The following is a 19,628-nucleotide window of genomic DNA, read 5'->3' as shown; positions in this document are numbered from 1 at the left end:
AGAAGAGAGGTGAAAGGTATCATTAGAAAGTGTGTTGCTTGTCAGAAACTTAGAGTGGGACCTTGTGGACAGAAGATGGGGCCACTACCCAAAGAGAGAGTTCAATGCTCGCCCTCGTTCACAAATGTCGGCATTGACTTCGCAGGCCCATTGTATGTGAAGGAAGGTACAAGCACCAAGAAAGCCTACGTGTGCGTGTTTACATGTGCGTCTTCGCGTATGGTCCATTTGGAATTGACGAACAGTCTCACAACAGACGAGTTTCTACAAGCGCTGAGCCGTATGACAAGCCGACGAGGTTTATGCAGTACGATATGGTCGGATAATGCAAAGACATTTAAGGCTGCAAGCAAGGAGATCCAAAAGTTCTATGGTAATCCTGCAAAGAAGAGTAACGCTATGTGGAGCAAGCTCGACCAAGACCGTATTCAGTCAGAATTGTCGTCCAAAGGAATAACATGGAAATATATCACTGAACGTTCGCCATGGAGAGGTGGTTGGTGGGAAAGGATGTGCAGAGCTGTTAAGGAGCCACTTCGCAAGGTTTTGGGTAAAGCACTTCTTAGCTTCAGTGAACTTAACACCCTGCTTATAAAAGTAGAGGCAGTTATCAATTCCAGGCCATTGACAGCAGTAAGTGATGACCATAGAGATCTATCGCCAATCACTCCCGCTCATCTAACCATTGGAAGAGCACTTGAAAGTTTGCCAAGCCCTACGAAAGACGACCTCGAGAGTTCAACAAAAGGAACAGTCACAAGATATTTGTACTTACAGAGATTGCTTAATCATTACTGGAAGCGTTGGGAGAAGGAGTATCTGCATAATTTAACGACAAGAGTCAAGTGGAAGACTACAGAGCCCCCCGTGCAAGTGGGAGACATAGTGCTAGTCTCTGAAGATAACGTTAGTCGTCTAAAGTGGCCATTAGGAAGAGTGGAAAAAGTACATCCCGGACGAGATGGTCTCGTTAGAACTGCGACAGTGCGAACAGAGAAGAACATTATACACAGACCAGTACAGCGTTTACACAAGCTAGAAGTTGAATCAAGTCTTCAACAGGAGTACAAGGAAAGGGACTTTTCTCCGAATGGTGGGGAAACGGCTTGTGAACAATCTCGTAATTCAAGTGAGAGTGAATCTGATATTGTCCCCCAGAGTGGACAAGATGGGGAAGATGTTACAGCCCAATACGTTACGAAAGGAGGACGAGTGGTACGAAGCCCCAAGAGACTAGGATATTAGTACCCTCCCCGGGTGGGGAATAAATTGTAACCCCTTAAGGAATCGAATTTCGTGCTGACATGTTTGTAATGAAGTCAACGTCTCAAGTAAAGTTGTTGAGTTGTAAAAGGCGTTTTCTGTCGTCAGTTCCACAACAGATCCTGTTCCTTTCCGAAAAATGCTCGGAGTGCGTTTTGGAGGGCTGCACGGTAGAACATGCAACCATTCCAGTCTGGGGACACTTCTTGGAGACGCAAAAGATAGACTGGACATCGCATCCGCCCTTGTACTGCAAGATAGGTAGAGAAAAGACCACCAAAGCAAAGAAGAAAGACAGACTGGTGCACGTCTCTACTCCATCTCCGGAATCCTAGAATTTCTCTGCGGTTTCGTATCCTCCGCCGGATGTCTGTAGTAGACAACTTTGGGTGGTCGCATGCGCGCCCAAACAATGCCAGCTATGCCTACGACTGCGAATAGCACATTGCCGGCTATTTGCCAGTCTATATTTTTGTCCACTCCTTCTACTTCGTCGGACAAGTCCTCTACCGCATTTTCCAACTCGGGATCTATTTCCACATCTTTTTGGTCCATTCTGGCTAGCAATTCCTCCTTTGCGTCCCGCAGTTCTTCTCTAGCTTTTTGGAGATCGTCCAGGACTATAGCAAAGGAATCCTGCACTTCTAGGAAATGTTTCTGCAAATCCGTAGTAGGCGGCTTTTCGGGAATTGCTACCTCCAAACCATTCTCTCGCTCTATCCTGCGTATCTTTGGTATGCCTATGCCGTACTTTTTGGCTACCTTATGCAGTCCTACTCCATTTCGCCTATCTTCTAACAATCCTGCGATTTCTTCCTCGGATAGTATTATGGGTGTTGCCATATATATCTGTGGATACGGGTTTGCTATGCCTAGATAGCTTGGGGTATTCCGTGGGTCCATAGGTATATAAATGTATATCTACATAGCTCTAGGCATAGCTAGCTACATGCTAGGAAAACAAAGAACGACGCAAATACTTCTGGAGATCTTAGAAGGTCTCTACAGACTTCGCATACCGGGCTACGTAGCAACTTTGGCACAACTACCGCGACGTAGATAGTAGAAGGGGAACGAATCGTCCCTCTCTTCCTGCGTAGTACAAACTTTCCGAGAGCGGCGTTTCGCAGCCCTTGCTAGGTAGCGGTGTCTCGTTTTGGGGTCCATACGAAAAGAAGAGGTGTTTCGCCTCTACCTACTTCCCTACGGACATTTCTGGTGCTTGCTACCAAAACAGTGGGCACAAAAAAATACTACTTTGTGCAAAAATGTGTCTACGAGGAATACCCGTGCGGGAGTAGAAAAGGTAGCCGAAAAATGGTTGCCGAAACAATGGGCAAAAATATGCTCTTATAACAGTCCTGACAATACCAATACAATTTAACCTTAGTCTCAAACTTCTTACCACATCCACAATCATAACTCCTCCGACATTTCTTTCTCATCTTTAAATGCTTCTTCAAGTCGGCTTCTTTCTCAAAAATCCTTTTACAATCTTCGCACTCCATATATAGACTAACATATTTAACTACATAGACACGGGATGCGTGTAATCACGGCACGAATCGAGGAATTCACTTTAGACGGGTAATCCTCCGGTGGTCACTGTTTTGGAACTCCCATCCCCTATACTACTCATATATTATAGATATTACTAAATTATGATTCTTAATATTTAACTTAGCTTTACATGTGTCATCAAGCAGTGTCCCAATTGTTTATTCTTCGACATTTTCTTCTTCTTGTGTGTAGTCTTGTTCAGTTACATTGGTGAAATTAGGACTTGGCGATCGAAGATGTGGGCTTGGTGGTCGAAAACCAGCTGGTATAGGAGCCATATGTGTCATAGGAATAAACATTGGTTGAGGGATAAAACCTCGTGGTGCAAATGGCGGTTCGTTGTGAGCAGAAGGTTGGTGGACGTGATGGCTTGGCGCGGTTTCATGATGGAATCTCGATTGTCTGATTATCAGTTTGTCGTAGCTTAACTGATAGGCGACTTTTCCTTCTTTACATGCCTCATTCACCTTGGGAAGAAGGTTTTTTCGTATTTCTATAACGCGTTCTGAGAAGTCTTCTCTAACGATCTGTTTCGATCCCTTCAATTTTCTTCTTTCTTTAAGGACCATGTCACAGTGTTTATAATTTTAAAAAATTGCTACAATTGGTCTTGGCTTGTCAGAAGTAGATCTTTTCTTTCCCACTCTGTGGGCACGTTCAATGACCATGTCCTGTGTGTCTAAATTCAGTTGATTTGAGATTAGATTCTTGACCTTCTCTTCAGATTCCTCCCAAGATTCGTTGCCATATCTCGTTTCTTCTATACCTTCAAAGCAGAGATTATTTCGTCGTGAACGATTTTCCAAGTCGTCTGCTTTAAGGATTAGCGTGTTAGTTTCCAATGTTTCTATCCTCTTTTGACAGTTTTTTTTTTTTTTTTTTAGATCAGCAATTTCTGCCTGACTATGTTCAAGCCTAGTCTTAATAGACGGAACTTCTTTAACTAGATTATCGATTCTCGTGTTCGTTGATTCTACAAAGACCGCAAAAAACGATTTGATAGTTGATTCTTGCACTTTAAGCAACTCTTTAACTTGATTTAGACTGAATAAAGTGTTTATAAGAATAAGCATATATTTTTTCATTGTTGCACTTTAATTAATTAATAAATGAAAATAAATAATGCTCTGCAATCGTAAGTTTGAAGAGTTATGATAATATTATGACTATAAATATAAATATAGTTTTGAACGATTATGATTCCTTTTCTATGAAATAAAAATGCCATCCTACGTTCGAGAATAAAAGAAAGAATGGTTAAGCAAAATGAATTTAATTAGAGCATAAAATGTTTGCTCATTTCACCGCAATTCCAAAGGCAACGCCGATGTCCTGATAGCTAAGACGGCTGTGGTATCTGCCAAGGAGAAAACTAACATACTCGTCGGCGACGACACTCACTTGCTAGTGTTGCTACTGTACTTCACCCCTTCAAGTAGCTATAATATACTCTTCAGACCAGAGCCTAAGACGAATTCTACGAAGCGGCGTTCTTGGAACATCAAGAAGGTACAGGCCCCGATAGGCATGGACGTCTGCAAGAATATCTGGTTCATCCACGCTATACTCGGCTGCGATACTACTTCTCGCTATTATGGTTTCGGGAAATGGGCTTCTCTCAAGATGTTTCTGAAGTCGCCACACTTTCGCGAGCAAGCAAAGATCTTTCACTCATCAACTTCAACAAAAGAGGAGATTACAACAGCTGGTCATGACGCGTTGGTATGCCTTTACAATGGAAAGCCTGGCGAGAAGCTTGATTACCTGAGATATAACATATACTGTGCAAAGTTGACAAATAGTACTTCACAGATTCGTCCTCACAGCCTCCCTCCTACTTCCGAAGCTAGAAATTCCACAAGCCTAAGATTATACCTCCAGATCCAACAGTGGAAGTGAAGACAAGAATAGGGCACTATCGGAATGGAGATGGAAGATAAATGCTGGCCAAGTAGCACCTGTCATGACTGATTTACCTCCAGAGCCTGAGTCATTATCATGCGTCATCAGACTGTAGCAGCAAGAGATGCACCTTCCGCAAACACAACTTACAGTGTTCCGCAGTATGTGGTCAGTGCAAGGGATCTGGTTGCAGTAACTCTAACCAGCACCTTCTCGACATTCAAGACGACGAGTCTGATTGAATATATACTTGTAAATACTTCATCCTCTCCTCGCCTCCACCCTAGGTCTCTCAATTCCCTTCCCCTTTAAAAGAGCTTCACTACGAAGGCTAAGTCTAACAAACGCCTTTGTGAACATAGCATAGCATTCAATTACAGCTGAATAATCCAATAATTTCTTTAGTATTATATTGAGGAAAACCACGATGCATGAAATAATATTGTAGTGCATTGTAGTTGTAATGTTAGAAAAGCTGAAGAAAGCTACATCAAACTAGTTAAAGCAAGATGAAATGTATAGAACATGAATAAAGGACGAATATTTGTTGTCGTAATATGCTGTCCGTGTTATAATTCTTCCAGCATTAAAATAAATTATGCTTATCTATAGAAATATAAAAAAAATTGAGAGAAAGTCTTTGATTTATCGATTCGTCGACAAAAATGCTTGTCAAAAAAATATATATATATATACAATTGTTTGCATAAAAACACACACCTGAGTTCTTAAAGAACACTTCTTTATCCATCTGTGACTACATGAAAGTATTGTTTTAATTGTTTTTGGTCTATAACTTGTCCTAAAGCGATTTTGTTGTGCATATGAGAGCCGCATTTGTGAGTAGTTTTACATCAAGCGGGATTCCTGTGTCGTGTACAAGGACGGACGGACGGACGGACGGACGGAAGTGACGTCAGCCAAGCCATGAAAAATCAACTCGAAGGTTTACCATTTTTTTAAGTGTAGTGCTGCGGGAGGTTTAATTTTATATGTAATTAAATATTTAATTAAATTATCTATATAAATATATCTAACTTTTAGAATGAAAGTCTTCTTTTGTTTGCCGATAGGACCGCGCGTTAGGAGGTGAACGAAGCTGCTTTTGTCTTGAACGCCGGAAAAATATACGATCGGTTGATATGAAAAAACCGAATTTATGAAGATTTATAGAGCTACATAAAAGGCGAATATTCGTTGTGATATGCTCTCCTTTTTATATTAAATTCAGCATTAAAATAATTTAAGCTTATTTATGGAAATATTAAAAGTTTTGAGAGAAACACTTTGATTTGTCGAAAAAAACTGCTTGTCATAGAAAGTAAAAATATGCGATTGTTTGCTAAAATATACACACCTGAATTCTTGAATAATATTTCTTGATCCATCTTTGACTACATGGGAGTTTTTTAAATCTGATGTTGATCTATAATTTGTCCCAAAGCAATGTTTTCTGTGCATTTCCGAGTAGTTTTGCTTTGAAATCAAGCGGGATTCCTGTGTTGTGTACACGAACACGTACGGACGGCAGACGGAAGTGACGTAGTAGTCAAGCCATCAAAAATCAACTTGATGGTTTACCATTTTTTCTTAAGTATTGGCCCGCGCGGGAGCTCCTCTATAAAAGCGACAACTTTTTCGAGCAAGGCTCTACACGATACTAGTTGAGCGATTTTGTATTTAAACAAAAAAACTAGATAAAACTACGAAATAAAGGGTGGCAAATAGCCAATTCAGTGAATGAAATATATAAAGATAGTTTTACAAGAAGAATTAACGTAAATTTGTTATTTCAGTAAGCTCACAACTTCAAGTTTGAACTTATCTGAATCCATAGAGTGAAGATCTAGAAGCCAGTGGTTTCTTGGTTTTAGCGATTTTCTCATTAGACTCATCCGCTTTGAAGTATTTCCATATTTCAGCAATATTTTATTCTCACTTAAATTTCAGATGCATTTGTGGGTAGGAGAGTGGGCAGTACCTTTTTTAAGTGAGTCGAAAGTGTGTCTTCATGATCAGCCAAAACGTTGAAAAGTGACGAAAAACTATCCATGTTTAGCGAGCCGTAATTTTCCAAAGCTTTTAATTCATTTCCGGAAAGATTCTGAATTATTATTGTTATTATTATTATTATTATTATTATTTATTTTTTTTGTCACAAGAAAAGACAGGAAAACAAACGGAAGGCTGTAGCATTTTTCACCTTGGTTGTAAATATCTTGAAGTCTAAAAAGAAGTTTGAAGTACGACAGTTTTCTTCTCATGAGTTCATGTTGAGCTCTTGAGGATTTCTATTCATGCCTTTTCTGCTTTGTATTCACATGTTTTGCAAAAGAAAGCCTCACTTTTGCTAGCTTGTATTTCAGAAAACTTTAACTGTAGCTTAATTCATTCAAAAATAAATTAAACCCTCTCTTTTAGAGCGACTCAAACATACATGACTTGTGGCACGTACAGGAAGCCCTTCTAATGCAGTTCTCGTTTGACATGCCCTGTCAATTTTACTTTTTGTTGCTCCACCTCTTTTTAATCTCGATGCCTTTCCTTACCTTATCAAAAATTTCAAATCTTGCGAATAACATATATCATTGATTTATAATGCTTCAAATGAATACATACCCGGAACCCATTTTGACAGAATTACTAAGAAAAAATGGGCAATATTCCTTGGAGGCTTGTCTTCTTTTTATTTGATCTGAGAATTAATTAAACAAAACAAAAAAACAAAAAACAAAAAACAAAAGGAAAAGAAAAAAATTTTTTTACGTCTCGGTAGCATCTGATTCTGCTTACCACTCTTTTGAATGCTACGCGCTGATCGAGACAACAGTCGCAACAGGGAAATATGTCAATACACTGCCGCCAAACAGAGAATGTAAAGGTATAACCGAACAAATTTATTTGATTGAAGGAAGTGCATGTAGCAATGAAAAGAGTGGTAACAACTGTTTTCCCCCCCGATTACTCACCCTAAAAGGCTGTTTGTCTTGTCGTCCGTATTTTATTGCCTACAATTGCTTACACTTGTTTAATAGGTGCTACACTGACCAGAAACTTCGGAAAAGATCGGGAACGATTAAAAATGCCAACTAACAATCATTCTTGTGATAGGCTATTATATTAAAAGAAACACTTTACAACATGTGAACGATTGGTTGATGAGGCAAAACCTCATTGAAAAATTCATAGTAGCGTTAAATCAGGTGAGGGACACATGATGGGGTTTACTTTACCTGAATGTCATTAATACTTATTGAATTCAGCAAGGCAAGGCGAATTTATTCCGAGGTGAAAATACATCCCATTGCTATTTCACCCCAAACGGACGTGTAATTGACTCATGCAATCCAAAATATAGTTTATTCAAAGATGGGTTGGATATGCAGGAAAGTTAATTCAGCGATACGTTGGATATATAGAAACGTTTATTCAGCGATAATTTGGATGTATAGGAAAGTGCATAATTGTTTAGGTTATGTATACATCAAAGTTGAAGGACTGTTTTTCTGGTGTTACCACAAGTTAAAAGGGAATGAACTTCAACAGCGTAAGATCATGACCAGTTTTTTATGCTAATGTTGTAGCATTACAACGTATTTATATATTCAGTAATTTTTTATAATGCTATAGATCTCTAATTTTTATTAAATATGTATTAGGACTCTATGTTTTGAAAGTACCAAGTAATGATCCTGGTGAAGTTTGTAGTAAAGTATTATCAAAGCTGAAAAAAGACCTAAGATGGAGCAACGTTTACCTTGCATGTGAACGTAGTGTAAGTGAGGCTTCAACAAGTTCGATACCTGTTCTGGTTTTCTGTTTGTTGACGTCGCGAATTGGAGAAGACATTGACGATGCATTGACAGAAATCGATCGAGGTTTGTATATAAATTATTAAAACCACAATATGTTTTTATTGAGAATTTTAATTCATCTGGCGCTTTTCCAACCTTTTTTCATTATGGTTTGATACTTGTTTTGATTTGTGTCATTTACAGGTTGCAATGTCATGCTCATGGTTATTCATTTCAAGCGTAAATTTCAACTTGACTTCGATAATATATCAAGGGAGGAAAATCTTCTTGAGGATGACTATCATGTTGATCTAAGGAAAAGAAACAGAATCACTCATTTTGCTTTTGATGAAAGGGATGGAGGGCTCTACGAACACGAACAAAACTCCCAAGGGACGACAAAACTCGTGGACTTTTTCAAAAGCTAAACCAAACCCAATCATTCAGTCATCATCTGTAATCGCTTTAAAAAGGCCTTAGCTAATTTGATATTTATTTCATTTTTAAATAAAATAAGTATATGTAGTGTTGTGTATAACTATCACCAAATCAAAGAGGAAATAAAAGAACTTGTATATGCTTTCTTGTTTGAATCGATACTGTGTTAGGATTATTGTTAAAAGCAAAGAATAAAAAAGAAGCAAACATGATTTCAGAGCTACTAGCATTGATGCAACATTAAATGTCCAATAAAACAAATCAATTACATAATATATAATTTCCCTTTTATTAGATTTGACATAGAGCTCATTAAGGAACAAAAAAAAACAACCTGTGTTGTCAATTCTAACGCAGTAACAGTACTTAGCTAGCTGCAAAAAGGCCATTTGATTCAGTTACTAGCGAAGTGCCTCATTTTGTAAAGAACCGGGATAGGGTTATTTAAATAGCAACCCTGACAAAATGCATAAAACGATAGCATTGTCAATTTGAGCTTTATAGAAGTGCAAATATGGGTTGCCTACATTTGCATAAATTTATTTGGCTTTGTTTTTTGTTCTGCTCTTTAAACAAGGTTTACAATAATGTTCGCTATTTAAATGGCAACTAGTTTCGCGATTCACGAATAATATTCTGGGCGATAAATATGAACTGGTGAATCCTTTTCATCATGGCCGAAAAATATGAATTAGAGCTCAGAGAACGAAAAAATAGTGAGTAAATGAGGTTATTTATGTCAAAGAAAGCTAGAATGGATGTAGGATCATCAAATATTATTTTCCTAAATGATCTTTGTTTTTTTTTTCTTTGATTATACTTCTTATTCCTGAGTTTTGTTTTCGTCTATATTTGTCTGGTTATTTGTCTCTCCGTACATTTATTTGCTTTCTTGATTTTTTAGAGCGCTATGCCATCAAGATACCAAAGTATGATCGAGAAAATGCCCAGAGGAAAGTTCTTTCAAAACTAGAAAAAAAGCTTTGTTTAGAAACAAACCTATATGGATTAACCTTTAAAAGATCTATTATTGGGAAAGAAGATTTAGAAAAATCAATCCCTATTCTGGTGTTTTGTTTCTTAACGTCCCGTATAGGAGAAGACATCAATGTAGCACTTGATGAAGTCATTGTAGAAGGAATTGATAAAGGTAAATATCCTTTATCATTTATTGTATATGCAGTTTGAAGCCTTTGAAATAGCCAGAGGTATATTTGAGACTCACTGGCGATTCATAGATGTTCGGTTCTGGTTTTGTTTATACTGCCTGTTTTTATTGATCACACCAAATCTTCAGTGTAGTAATTTTTTGCTTGTTCATATGAAGTTGAGCAGTGTTTCTTCTGCCGTTGCAGATGACAACATTATTCTTGTCCTTGTTCACTTCAAGCGAAAATTTACTCTTAAAGATCGTACTCTCTCATATGATGATAACCTCCTGGAAGAAGAACGCCATGTCAAACTGAGAGAGAGAGAAAGAATCGTCCATTTTGCATTTCATAGCGACGACGAGGGACTATACGAACACCCCGAGAACAAAAAAGGAATGAAAAGACTCGTGGAATTAATTAAGAGCTCTAGTAAATGATTTTCGTTAATGGTAGCTAATGTCTTGTTGTTAAATTGTGTTGTTAAAATCGGCCGACACAAAAATAAAAAAATAAAATGGATTATACATCACGTCATTTCTCCCCCAAGGAATTTACAAATATAAAGTCAATATGGTGTCTATTCTTATCATAAAACGGCTATAATTAAATTGCAGCAAAGAGCGACTGCAACGGTCAAAAAAGAAAGTATAAAAATTTAGCTAAAGAGTTTTTAAAAGAGTCAGGCATGATTGATTTCTTGGAAAAGTTTGAAAAAATTATTTCTTTTTTTGGGGGGACGTATTCTATCAATTGCCTAAAATGATGTATTTGGATGACAACGATGAATTTCTATGTTTTCAAATGAGCGAAGAGGAGTTAAACTAAACTTTATAAATTGTAAACACCACTTCTCGTCGGGGTTAATGCATGAATATTTCATTAGGTTCTTAGAAATGTTATTAATATACCACATGTCACCACAGAATAAGAATTGAAAGAAAAAAATGTTTACAAATAAATGTGTACGTTTACAAAGCTATTTTAATCTTCTGAGTATAGTTTTTGGTCTTTCCTAGAGTGGATACACTACATTATATGAGAAGTTAGAACTATGTTAAATTCATCCAAAAACACAAAATTAAAAAGGAAAGGGTGAAGGCTTCCAAATTAAATGTAGATGATTGAAAATTAGCAGAAATTGGTGGAATTGGTCAATTTGAACGATATCTACAGTTCTATTTATTTTAACTTTACTTCGGTAATTTTGCAAGTTTGAGAAATAAGTTCTCCGAAATTCTTAAGTTAAGTACTCTGATACAAACATTTCCTAATAAGGTTATGTTGGAGTAAGAGACAAATATAGATCAGTCTTGTAAACTTTTATAAATGTATTCATTTTTACAACCTAAATATTGTATTACACACAGTTTTTATTAAATCAACAGATTATTCAACTGGCAGACATGTATAGGAACCTGTAACAAGACAGTTATTATACAGACGAAAATAAGTGTGTGTGTGTGTGTGTGTGCCTTGACCAAAATGTATACAGTCGATTCAAAAAACGTTGTCGTCGACCAGCCTACGCGACTGGACCGAAAGGAAATCTGGGAAGAAATCACTGAAGCGATTGACTGCATAGTTTTATCTGATTAATTATGCTTATGGTTTACAGGACGAGCTCGAGCGGAAAGTGCTGGAAACGTTTTTTTAATGCCTTCCCATTTTCGAAATTAATTGTGAAATGAATCATAGATACTTAGTTTTTCTTTGGTTAAACCCCAAGCACATTTAATGGGTTCTTGCTCGCCATAATTATCTTTACCACTAAGCAATCAATTCAGAACAAGTATTTAAGTGCTTCATTGATTTTTACCCATATTCCTTTCGGTCAAGTCGCGTAGGCTTGAGCCGGTCGACGACAACGTTTAGTGAATCGACTGTATCCCTCGAGGCTGCCTGGTATCCGCAGCCCATCACCCCGTGATATCGTGGTTTTGATTTGAGCGAATGTAATAAACATAAGTAAATTGAACATCGTGAAAGTATAAATTCCTAACCGTTTGTCATTACCATATTTCCTCTATTAACCTGCTTATAAATAGGCATATAAATAGCACGAATTAAGAAAAAAAAAAAAAAAAAAAAAAAAAAGAATTATTAAATAAAATTCTCATAAAAAATATAGTTTATTTTTTTAAATAGTACAGGCCTCCTAGTGCATAGTGGAAACTCATATCACTCATATCATAATACTTTTTTTTAAATATGCCGTTGAAATAGACTTTTAGAGTTTGTGCCCGCTTTTAAATTATCAGTGAATTTTTCAAGTTTTGAAGTCGATTAATAAACTCCAAGATCGTGTTTGTTTTTTTTTCCCAGTCCCTTGCTTCGCATTGTGGTTAGAGCGTGATAAACGCATTCTCGTTTGGTTTAACAGTACTTAACGCTTAGGCATAGACATCAAAATGGAAATCAAAATGACTAAAAGTTTTCAAAGTCAGTCAAACATGAAAGATGTCTTGGAAAACTTACTTAAAAATACTTATGCTGACCCCTTGACATAGACATCATAGTGTAAATCAATATCGCTAAACGTTTGCGCGAAGTTGGTCAAACATTATCAATTTCTTGGAAAAGTTAAATATACTTTGTTGGAATGCTAGGATGTTCTATTAAATGTAAACACCATATTTCTTTTTGGGTCATGGATTAGGTTCTAAATAATGTTATTAATCTACCACATATACATACCACCACAGGAAATTAAATTCTCATACTCATTAATAATTTATGAGTAAACCAGCCCATCAATGGGCTATTTTTATGGTCACATGATGTTACTTAAAAACTGGTAAAGTCCTGTGAAAGGACTGAACTCAGTCTGTAGTAACTGGAACAAAATTTCTTTCCAGCTACTGCAAGTGGAATGATTAATGAGCATGAGAAGTCATTTCAAAGCCTCCATTATCAGACTGGACGGGGTTTCAATTCCGCGCAATTAGTTACAGTCCTCGGCTGCGCCTCGGATTGGAACTAATTGCTTGGATTTGCATGAAATCCCGTCCAGTCTTCGTTGTCGGTTTTGAAATATTACATCAAACATAAATCACTTTTACATTTCAAAGCCTCCAATATCAGACTGGACGGGATTTCAAGTCCGCGCAATTAGTTTCAGTCCTCGTCTGCGCCTCGGATTGGAACTAATTGCTTGGATTTGCATGAAATCCCGTCCAGTACTCGTTGTCGGTTTTGAAATATTACATCAAACATAAATCACATTTACGAGTATGCCGTGTACCTTTCAAATCTAACCGAATCGTTCCGAATTGCTTAATATCACATGAAGTTAGAAATTGAAGGCTGCCCATAATCTGGTGAATAAAGCGTACATTAGTTAATTAGTTGATTAGTTTTTGTAACTATGGATAACAATTATAGAAATTCCTAACATGCATATATTAAGCATCGTGGGGGAAAAAACATTTCCTTATAGGGTCATGCTGCATGGAGTAACAGACAAAAATAGATTAGTCTTGACAAACTGTACATGATTATTATTAATAACACATGATTAAACGGCTTCAAAGCTTAATTTCATTGAGCTCGAGGATGCTACTTAATTTACAAAATGATAAAACTTTCATAAGAATAACCAATTGTAAATAACAAGTTTACAAATAATACAAAGGCGAAAGTGTATGTGTGTGTGGTTGTTGAAGTATTTAGTGTTATTGATCATTCTTTACTACTTAACAAGTTACAACATTCTGGTTTCACAGACACCGCCTTCAGATTGTTCCAGATCTATGTCACAGACGGGAAGCAGTTTGTAAAGTGTAATGGAGTAACATCTGATAGAAGATTAATTAGCTACAAAGTACCACATGGGTCCGTACTGGGACCCACCCTCTCATGCATACACATAACTGGTTTATAATATAGTCAAGTAAATCCGCGCGATCTGATTGGTTGAAAAGCATGAACCATTTGCCTTTGGGTGGCACGCTCACGTCAGCTTTTTTTGCTTCGGCGAAAAAAAAAACGTTTTGTATATTTTTGCTGACAATTTACCTAGAAAAGATAGCTGAAAATGATTGAAAAAACTAGCGAAAATACTCATCAATCTCCGACATTTAGTATAGAGTTGTCATTTGATCAGCCTAGTAATAAAACGTCAAGATTTGCATCACTTTCAAACAGTGAGCTGGACAAGATTGTGTCAGAGCGTCACGTCAAGGCCTTTAGCAATGATTAAACAAATATATACAAAAATATTGTTATCGTGTATTTATTCAACAAAAGTATTTCCAAACTAATTAAATATAAATATCACGCTCAGCATCTATTTCACAGCATCACAACTGCAGTGAAGTCCTTTCTAAAGGCCACCCAGAAAAATAGGAAATGATTTTAGAATCCAAATCTTACAACCAAAACAATACATTAAATATCTAGGGGTTTTTATAGACCAGCATTTTCATTGGGAACATCAAATAAAAGTTTTACATAGTAAAATATCTATAAACATAGGAATTTTAAGGATTTTACGGTACTATGCTTCCATAAAAACCTTAAGAATTGTCTACTATTCTTTGATTTATCCCTGCCTCTCTTATGGTATACTCTCTTGGGGCTGCACATATAAGACAAATTTGGAAAAAATCCGCACAATCCAGAACAAATGTGTAAGATGCATGTTTTTTTGTGGTATATGAGAGAACATGCATCTCCCTTTTACAATATGTTAGAGCTACTATCCTTCAGTAACATTTTAAAACTAAGATCAGCATTACTTACACATCATGAGTTATAAATAATCTGAAGTACCTCATATATTCAAAGATATACTTAAGCTGATGAGTAAGCAACATTCTCATAATACAAGATATGCCTCTAAAGGTGATGTTGTTCGTTCATCAATCAATACCAACTATGGTAAATTTACATTTAATTTCTCGGCTTCTAAGATTTGGGAAGAATTTCCAACTCCTATGAAAAAAAGTTAATTCCTTTCAAACATTCAAAAAGCGAATGAAAATTTATCTCATTCACTCACAAAAGTGATAAACAATATTTAATGTAAAATGCACCATCTTGGTCAATGCATTAAATATTCTCTTAATACTTGATAATGGATGGCTGTTGACTCGATAGTTTATACTTTTTCAACAGCCATACGCACTAAACGTGATCTCGCTTTGTAAATATTTATTCTGTATTTTTCATAACTGTTCAACTCTATTTAATTATTCCTTTATTTTTGTATTGCAATTTTGTGTGTGAAATAAACTTGACTTGACTTGACTTGATCACACTTCTCAACAAACTTCAACACCCAACGGGTTCAAACCATTTACTTTTATCAAGGAACCCTATCCATCAGGTTTTCCTCATCGCAGCTATAAAACATGAGAAGAACAATTCCTTGATCTTTTCCGTTCTAACCACTCATAGGCTATTCTGCCAATCATTTTAGATTATATTTTTAAAAAATTGGATGATTACAAGATGTACTAGATGAAAATCTAATTAAGGCCTAGTTTAAGCTTCGAACTTCAAATGTGCCAAATCTAATGCAAACGAATCCAAACAATAGGTTATATGAAATTCGACGCCCTTAAACTTGTTATTTCCTTCATTAGATTTCGTTTTATATTGTTAGAATTAGGTTATAATGTATTGATAGGAATATAATCATTTATGCTTGATCCATTCAGCATTGTAAATCTAAGAAATCACCTGTTAATATATTTTGTGTTATAGCTCAGTATTTATACATTTACTTGCTTTCCAAATACTTTTGAGCGCACATCAACATTTTGAGCAAGGAATCCAACAACAATATATCCATATCCACGTCAAATTCTACATGGTGGACGTAATTCTTGATTGGAAACATGTCTCCTTCGTTTACGCCGCAACCCAGTTCCTTCTGAATAACCTGCTTCACATGACGCACTTTCTTGTTTTTGTGGATGTTTTCAATGCTCTCGTTGTCGCCGAGAACCAAGTCAATCTTCATCAGTAGAATTTTAGCAGGAATGCCTGGGAGAAAGATACGAACAAGGCTTTTAGATTATTATGGTTAACAAGTACAAGGCAGATTGTATGGAATGAGAGGTCGTTCATAAATACACAAGTGCATTAACTTATGTACCAGAATCCCTTCTGTTATGTTTTGTCAGTTTATTTACACAACCAATAAACAAAAAGCACAAACAAAAACAAAACAAACAAACAAACGAGAGAAGAAAAAAAAGAAGAGAAAGAAAAAGTAAAAGAAAGAAAAAAAAACGACACATTCACACATACACACATATATGTGTAACCACAAACATCAATTAATTGTATATATATATAGAGAGAGAGAGAGAGAGAGAGAGAGAGAGAGAGAGAGAGATGGCGCTTTGCAACAATTCTGTAAATAGCATGTGACAAACACTATAATAATAATAATAATAATAATAATAATAATAATAATAATAATAACTTTATTAATGTCTCTATTTCTTCTAGCCGGGCACAAGTGCCCTACTAATCGGGGAGACACTTCACTTAAAACGTTGGGATTGGTTGATTTGGTTGATATGATACCATTCTGCTCTCTCCTGATTGGCTAAAGTTTCCGATAAATGGCGTAAATTGGTAACAATACCGGTTATAGTTTTGAACTTATAAGTTATACTTTAATCATCTTCTGGTGTACATTAAACATATACCTCGGTTCGTTACAGCTGTGTAGACACTTCTAAGCTTCCTCCACATATTATCGTGCATGATAGAAACTTTCTGTGCATCAATGACAATGCCAACACAATGTGCTCTGTTTTCCAATGTTGGCAAAGCGATATAGCCTGGGCTATCTTGATGGAATTCATCGTCGGTGAACTAGATTAATGGATAGACGAAATTAAAACGGATAGCAATAAGCAAAGCAAGGCAAGGCAAGGCAAGGCAAGGCAACTTACAAAATGCTTATCAGGCACGTGTCCATTTATGGCACTTAGCACGTTTCGGACGTCTGTATCATCATCAGCATTTTGTTTGAGACCAAAAGTGTCGCATATTCTCGTTGACGATACCTTTTCCTCCCCCGGTGCTTTTATCTCGTACATACGAAACTAAACAAAACGGAAAATTAGAAGGGTACATTGAAGAGGATACAGTTATATATATTAGAAACATACACATTTGGCTCGTAAGCCTGATGAAGAACTATTTTTTCTTCAATTCATGGTTCCCCTTTTAATAGTTGCCGTTCCTATGTCCCACAAGCTCATTAGCTTGAAATTTTATATAAATCGTTTCCATTGTTAACTGTCCGTTGGAAATTAGAATAAAATAAATTCCCACAATTCTTGTAGTGCTCTAAAAAACATATACTGTGTAGTTGTTTGTGGGGCAAGAATTTAATTCCACTGGGAAAATTGCTGAAAAGCTGATTGGTTTGCTGCTGTCTGAGAGAGAACCATGAATTGGATCAATCTTACCTCTTTTGTCAAACTAAATGCCATCTCTCCAGCTTCAGCTTTGGTCGTCAACATTCGGTTCGTGAGGATGGCATTGATCCCATTAAAGAAAGTCGACTTTCCTGAACCTATTTGTCCCAGAATAAAGATGTTATAGTAAGGCAGGACTACGCCTGAAGTGGTTACTGGTGCAGCATCAGCAATCTTACACTTCATCTTCCTATTACCAGAAAGAAAAAAAAAAAAAAAAAAAGAATTAAAAAAACCCCCTCCCATTAAAAAAAATCCCATTTAAACATCTTCATGCTACAATGCGTTACACTTTAAAACAACATCGATCACTTGTATCATTCTGTCCTCAATTTGTGGGAGTTACCTCCGCCTCTCCCCTGGCTGAGATACATGTGGTCAAATTAATGATAGACTATTAGTAGCGAAAAGTAGCGGTTTAGAAAACCAAAAAAGGAGATTACAGAACGTGGCTTCTTATTGTGATTTTAAACTTAATATGACAATTCTCGTTTGATAAACACTATATAAAACACTGTCTGAAAATCATGGGAAACATTTCACATCAAAAACGTATAGATTTTGGATGCTCATAGGAAGTAAAACCATAAATGGTAAGAAATACCAGGTCCATTAAGTAAGAGTTAGTTACCGAGAACGGAGGTAATAAGTCATATACATCCCGAGGGCCTGCGGCCCTCGGGATGTATATGGCTTATTGCCGACATTCGAGGTAACTAACTATTTTAGTTATCAATTAAGAAGGTTTTCTATAATATTCTGATGTTAGACTTTTAAGATAATGAAAATAAAAAGAATTTAAAAAAATATTCGTGGTTCAGTTGGAAGTTTAGAATGTATGCAAAAGGGTAAACATTTTCCGCTTTGTTTTTATATTTCCCTTGTTGTCTATAGAGCATGAACAATGTGAGTTGATTATAAAGGGATTTACTAATGCCCTCTAGTCCCTACAGAGGTAATGTGGCACATAGTTTTAATGTTCTGGAAATCTATGATGCTAATTAAACAAAAGTGCAGATGATAATAGAAAACCATAGATTTTAGGGTTTCGTAATCACATGTGGCTGTATGGCAATGGAGTTGGAACGAACCGGGCAAAGAGATGAAAGAAGCCTTCAAAAATACCAAAGGCCAAGTGTAAGTGTCAAGACAGCAATTTCCAAGTGCTTTGACAGTGGAGGTAACATCTACGGCAAAAAGACCTAATGAAGATCTCGATAATGGCGGCCAGGAAAACAAGAAGAAATGTAGTGAAAAGGATGAGCAAAACCCAGTTTGTAAGAATTATTATTTTAAAAACTGTGTTGTAAACTTTAACACATAAACTATGAGCACTAGCAACGATTTGATAATGTAATGTTTAGAAAACATACCTCTATAGTTTTTTTGAATGTAAACATTAATTAGATTAGTTCTGTAGAATAGTATTATTCCCCAGATAGTTTACTCGTCAGGCAGCAGGGAAGAGCAGGGCTGATATGAATTAATCTGATTGGCTCATTATAAATTCAAGGTCAATATATAGTTATAAACCGGGTTTATAACTATATATTGACCTTCGATTCATAATGAGCCAATCAGATTAATTCATATCAGCCCCGCTCTTCCCTGCTGCATTTCAATTCCCTCCCCGGGCTTTAAGTTTGTCCATTGTTTATGAGGGTTGTAATAAAAATAAAGCCTTATGAATAACAAAGAAAACCGTGTCAATTGATAACTAATTGTCAAGAAGCTCTTTGTAACAGGTTAAATGTATCTTCACATATCCTCTACCAGACTCTCTCAGCTTTAAAGTTTCTTTACGGAAAAAAATTTTTTGGAAGAATTATATGAATTATATCTACTTACTTGAATTTACGTTCTTTGGCTAGATATGAATGAAAAAGGAAAGCCCATATTAAACATCATGAATTTGTGTTCGACATTCAATTTCTTAATCTCTCTCCGTCCTTCCGTCCGTTCATTACTGAATTAATTATAATTTATTCATCCGTTTAGTCGGCCAGGTCACTTTCATTATTCTTTTATTTTGTTTATTCATTATTTCCCCTCTAGTTTATTTTCGTCTTCTCTCATGT

The 19,628-nt window shown here is 36.3% G+C and overlaps 3 protein-coding genes across 7 annotated transcripts in view; 2 read left to right on the top strand and 1 right to left on the bottom strand.

The window, feature by feature from the left end:
• LOC116299022 (interferon-induced protein 44) overlaps positions 1-7,830 on the bottom strand; it is an 84,180-nt gene extending 76,350 nt beyond the window's left edge. For 2 of the 5 annotated variants that reach the window (XR_016120569.1, XM_089034637.1), the window contains exon 1: positions 6,083-6,233. Coding sequence is in view for 4 of the 5 variants with exons in the window: in XM_089034637.1 (XP_088890763.1) it covers positions 6,083-6,186 (104 nt within the window). In the remaining variant the exon portion in view is untranslated. Of the gene's footprint in view, positions 1-6,082; positions 6,237-7,344; positions 7,421-7,694 lie in introns of those variants that run through there. The other 3 variants (XM_089034635.1, XM_089034636.1, XM_089034634.1) reach the window with 3 other exon arrangements.
• Positions 7,831-7,936: 106 nt separating this feature from the next.
• LOC116308753 (uncharacterized) lies at positions 7,937-9,169 on the top strand. The gene is made up of 3 exons (XM_089034638.1): positions 7,937-8,272; positions 8,385-8,603; positions 8,724-9,169. The coding sequence occupies exons 1-3, from the start codon at positions 8,095-8,097 to the stop codon at positions 8,945-8,947; spliced, it is 621 nt and encodes a 206-aa protein (XP_088890764.1). The 5' UTR covers positions 7,937-8,094; the 3' UTR covers positions 8,948-9,169.
• Positions 9,170-9,500: 331 nt separating this feature from the next.
• On the top strand, positions 9,501-10,627 carry LOC116308748 (uncharacterized). The gene is made up of 3 exons (XM_031719230.2): positions 9,501-9,673; positions 9,862-10,107; positions 10,313-10,627. The coding sequence occupies exons 1-3, from the start codon at positions 9,631-9,633 to the stop codon at positions 10,543-10,545; spliced, it is 522 nt and encodes a 173-aa protein (XP_031575090.1). The 5' UTR covers positions 9,501-9,630; the 3' UTR covers positions 10,546-10,627.
• Positions 10,628-19,628: the final 9,001 nt, after the last annotated feature.

This window comes from Actinia tenebrosa, unplaced genomic scaffold (genome assembly GCF_029948245.1).
Source record: "Actinia tenebrosa isolate PJP-AT-01 unplaced genomic scaffold, QUT_ActTen_1.0 PGA_scaffold2__45_contigs__length_23673736, whole genome shotgun sequence".
Lineage (NCBI taxonomy): Eukaryota > Metazoa > Cnidaria > Anthozoa > Actiniaria > Actiniidae > Actinia > Actinia tenebrosa.
Note: the sequence above shows the minus strand (reverse complement) of the source record. Positions and strands in the feature narration are given on the sequence as shown.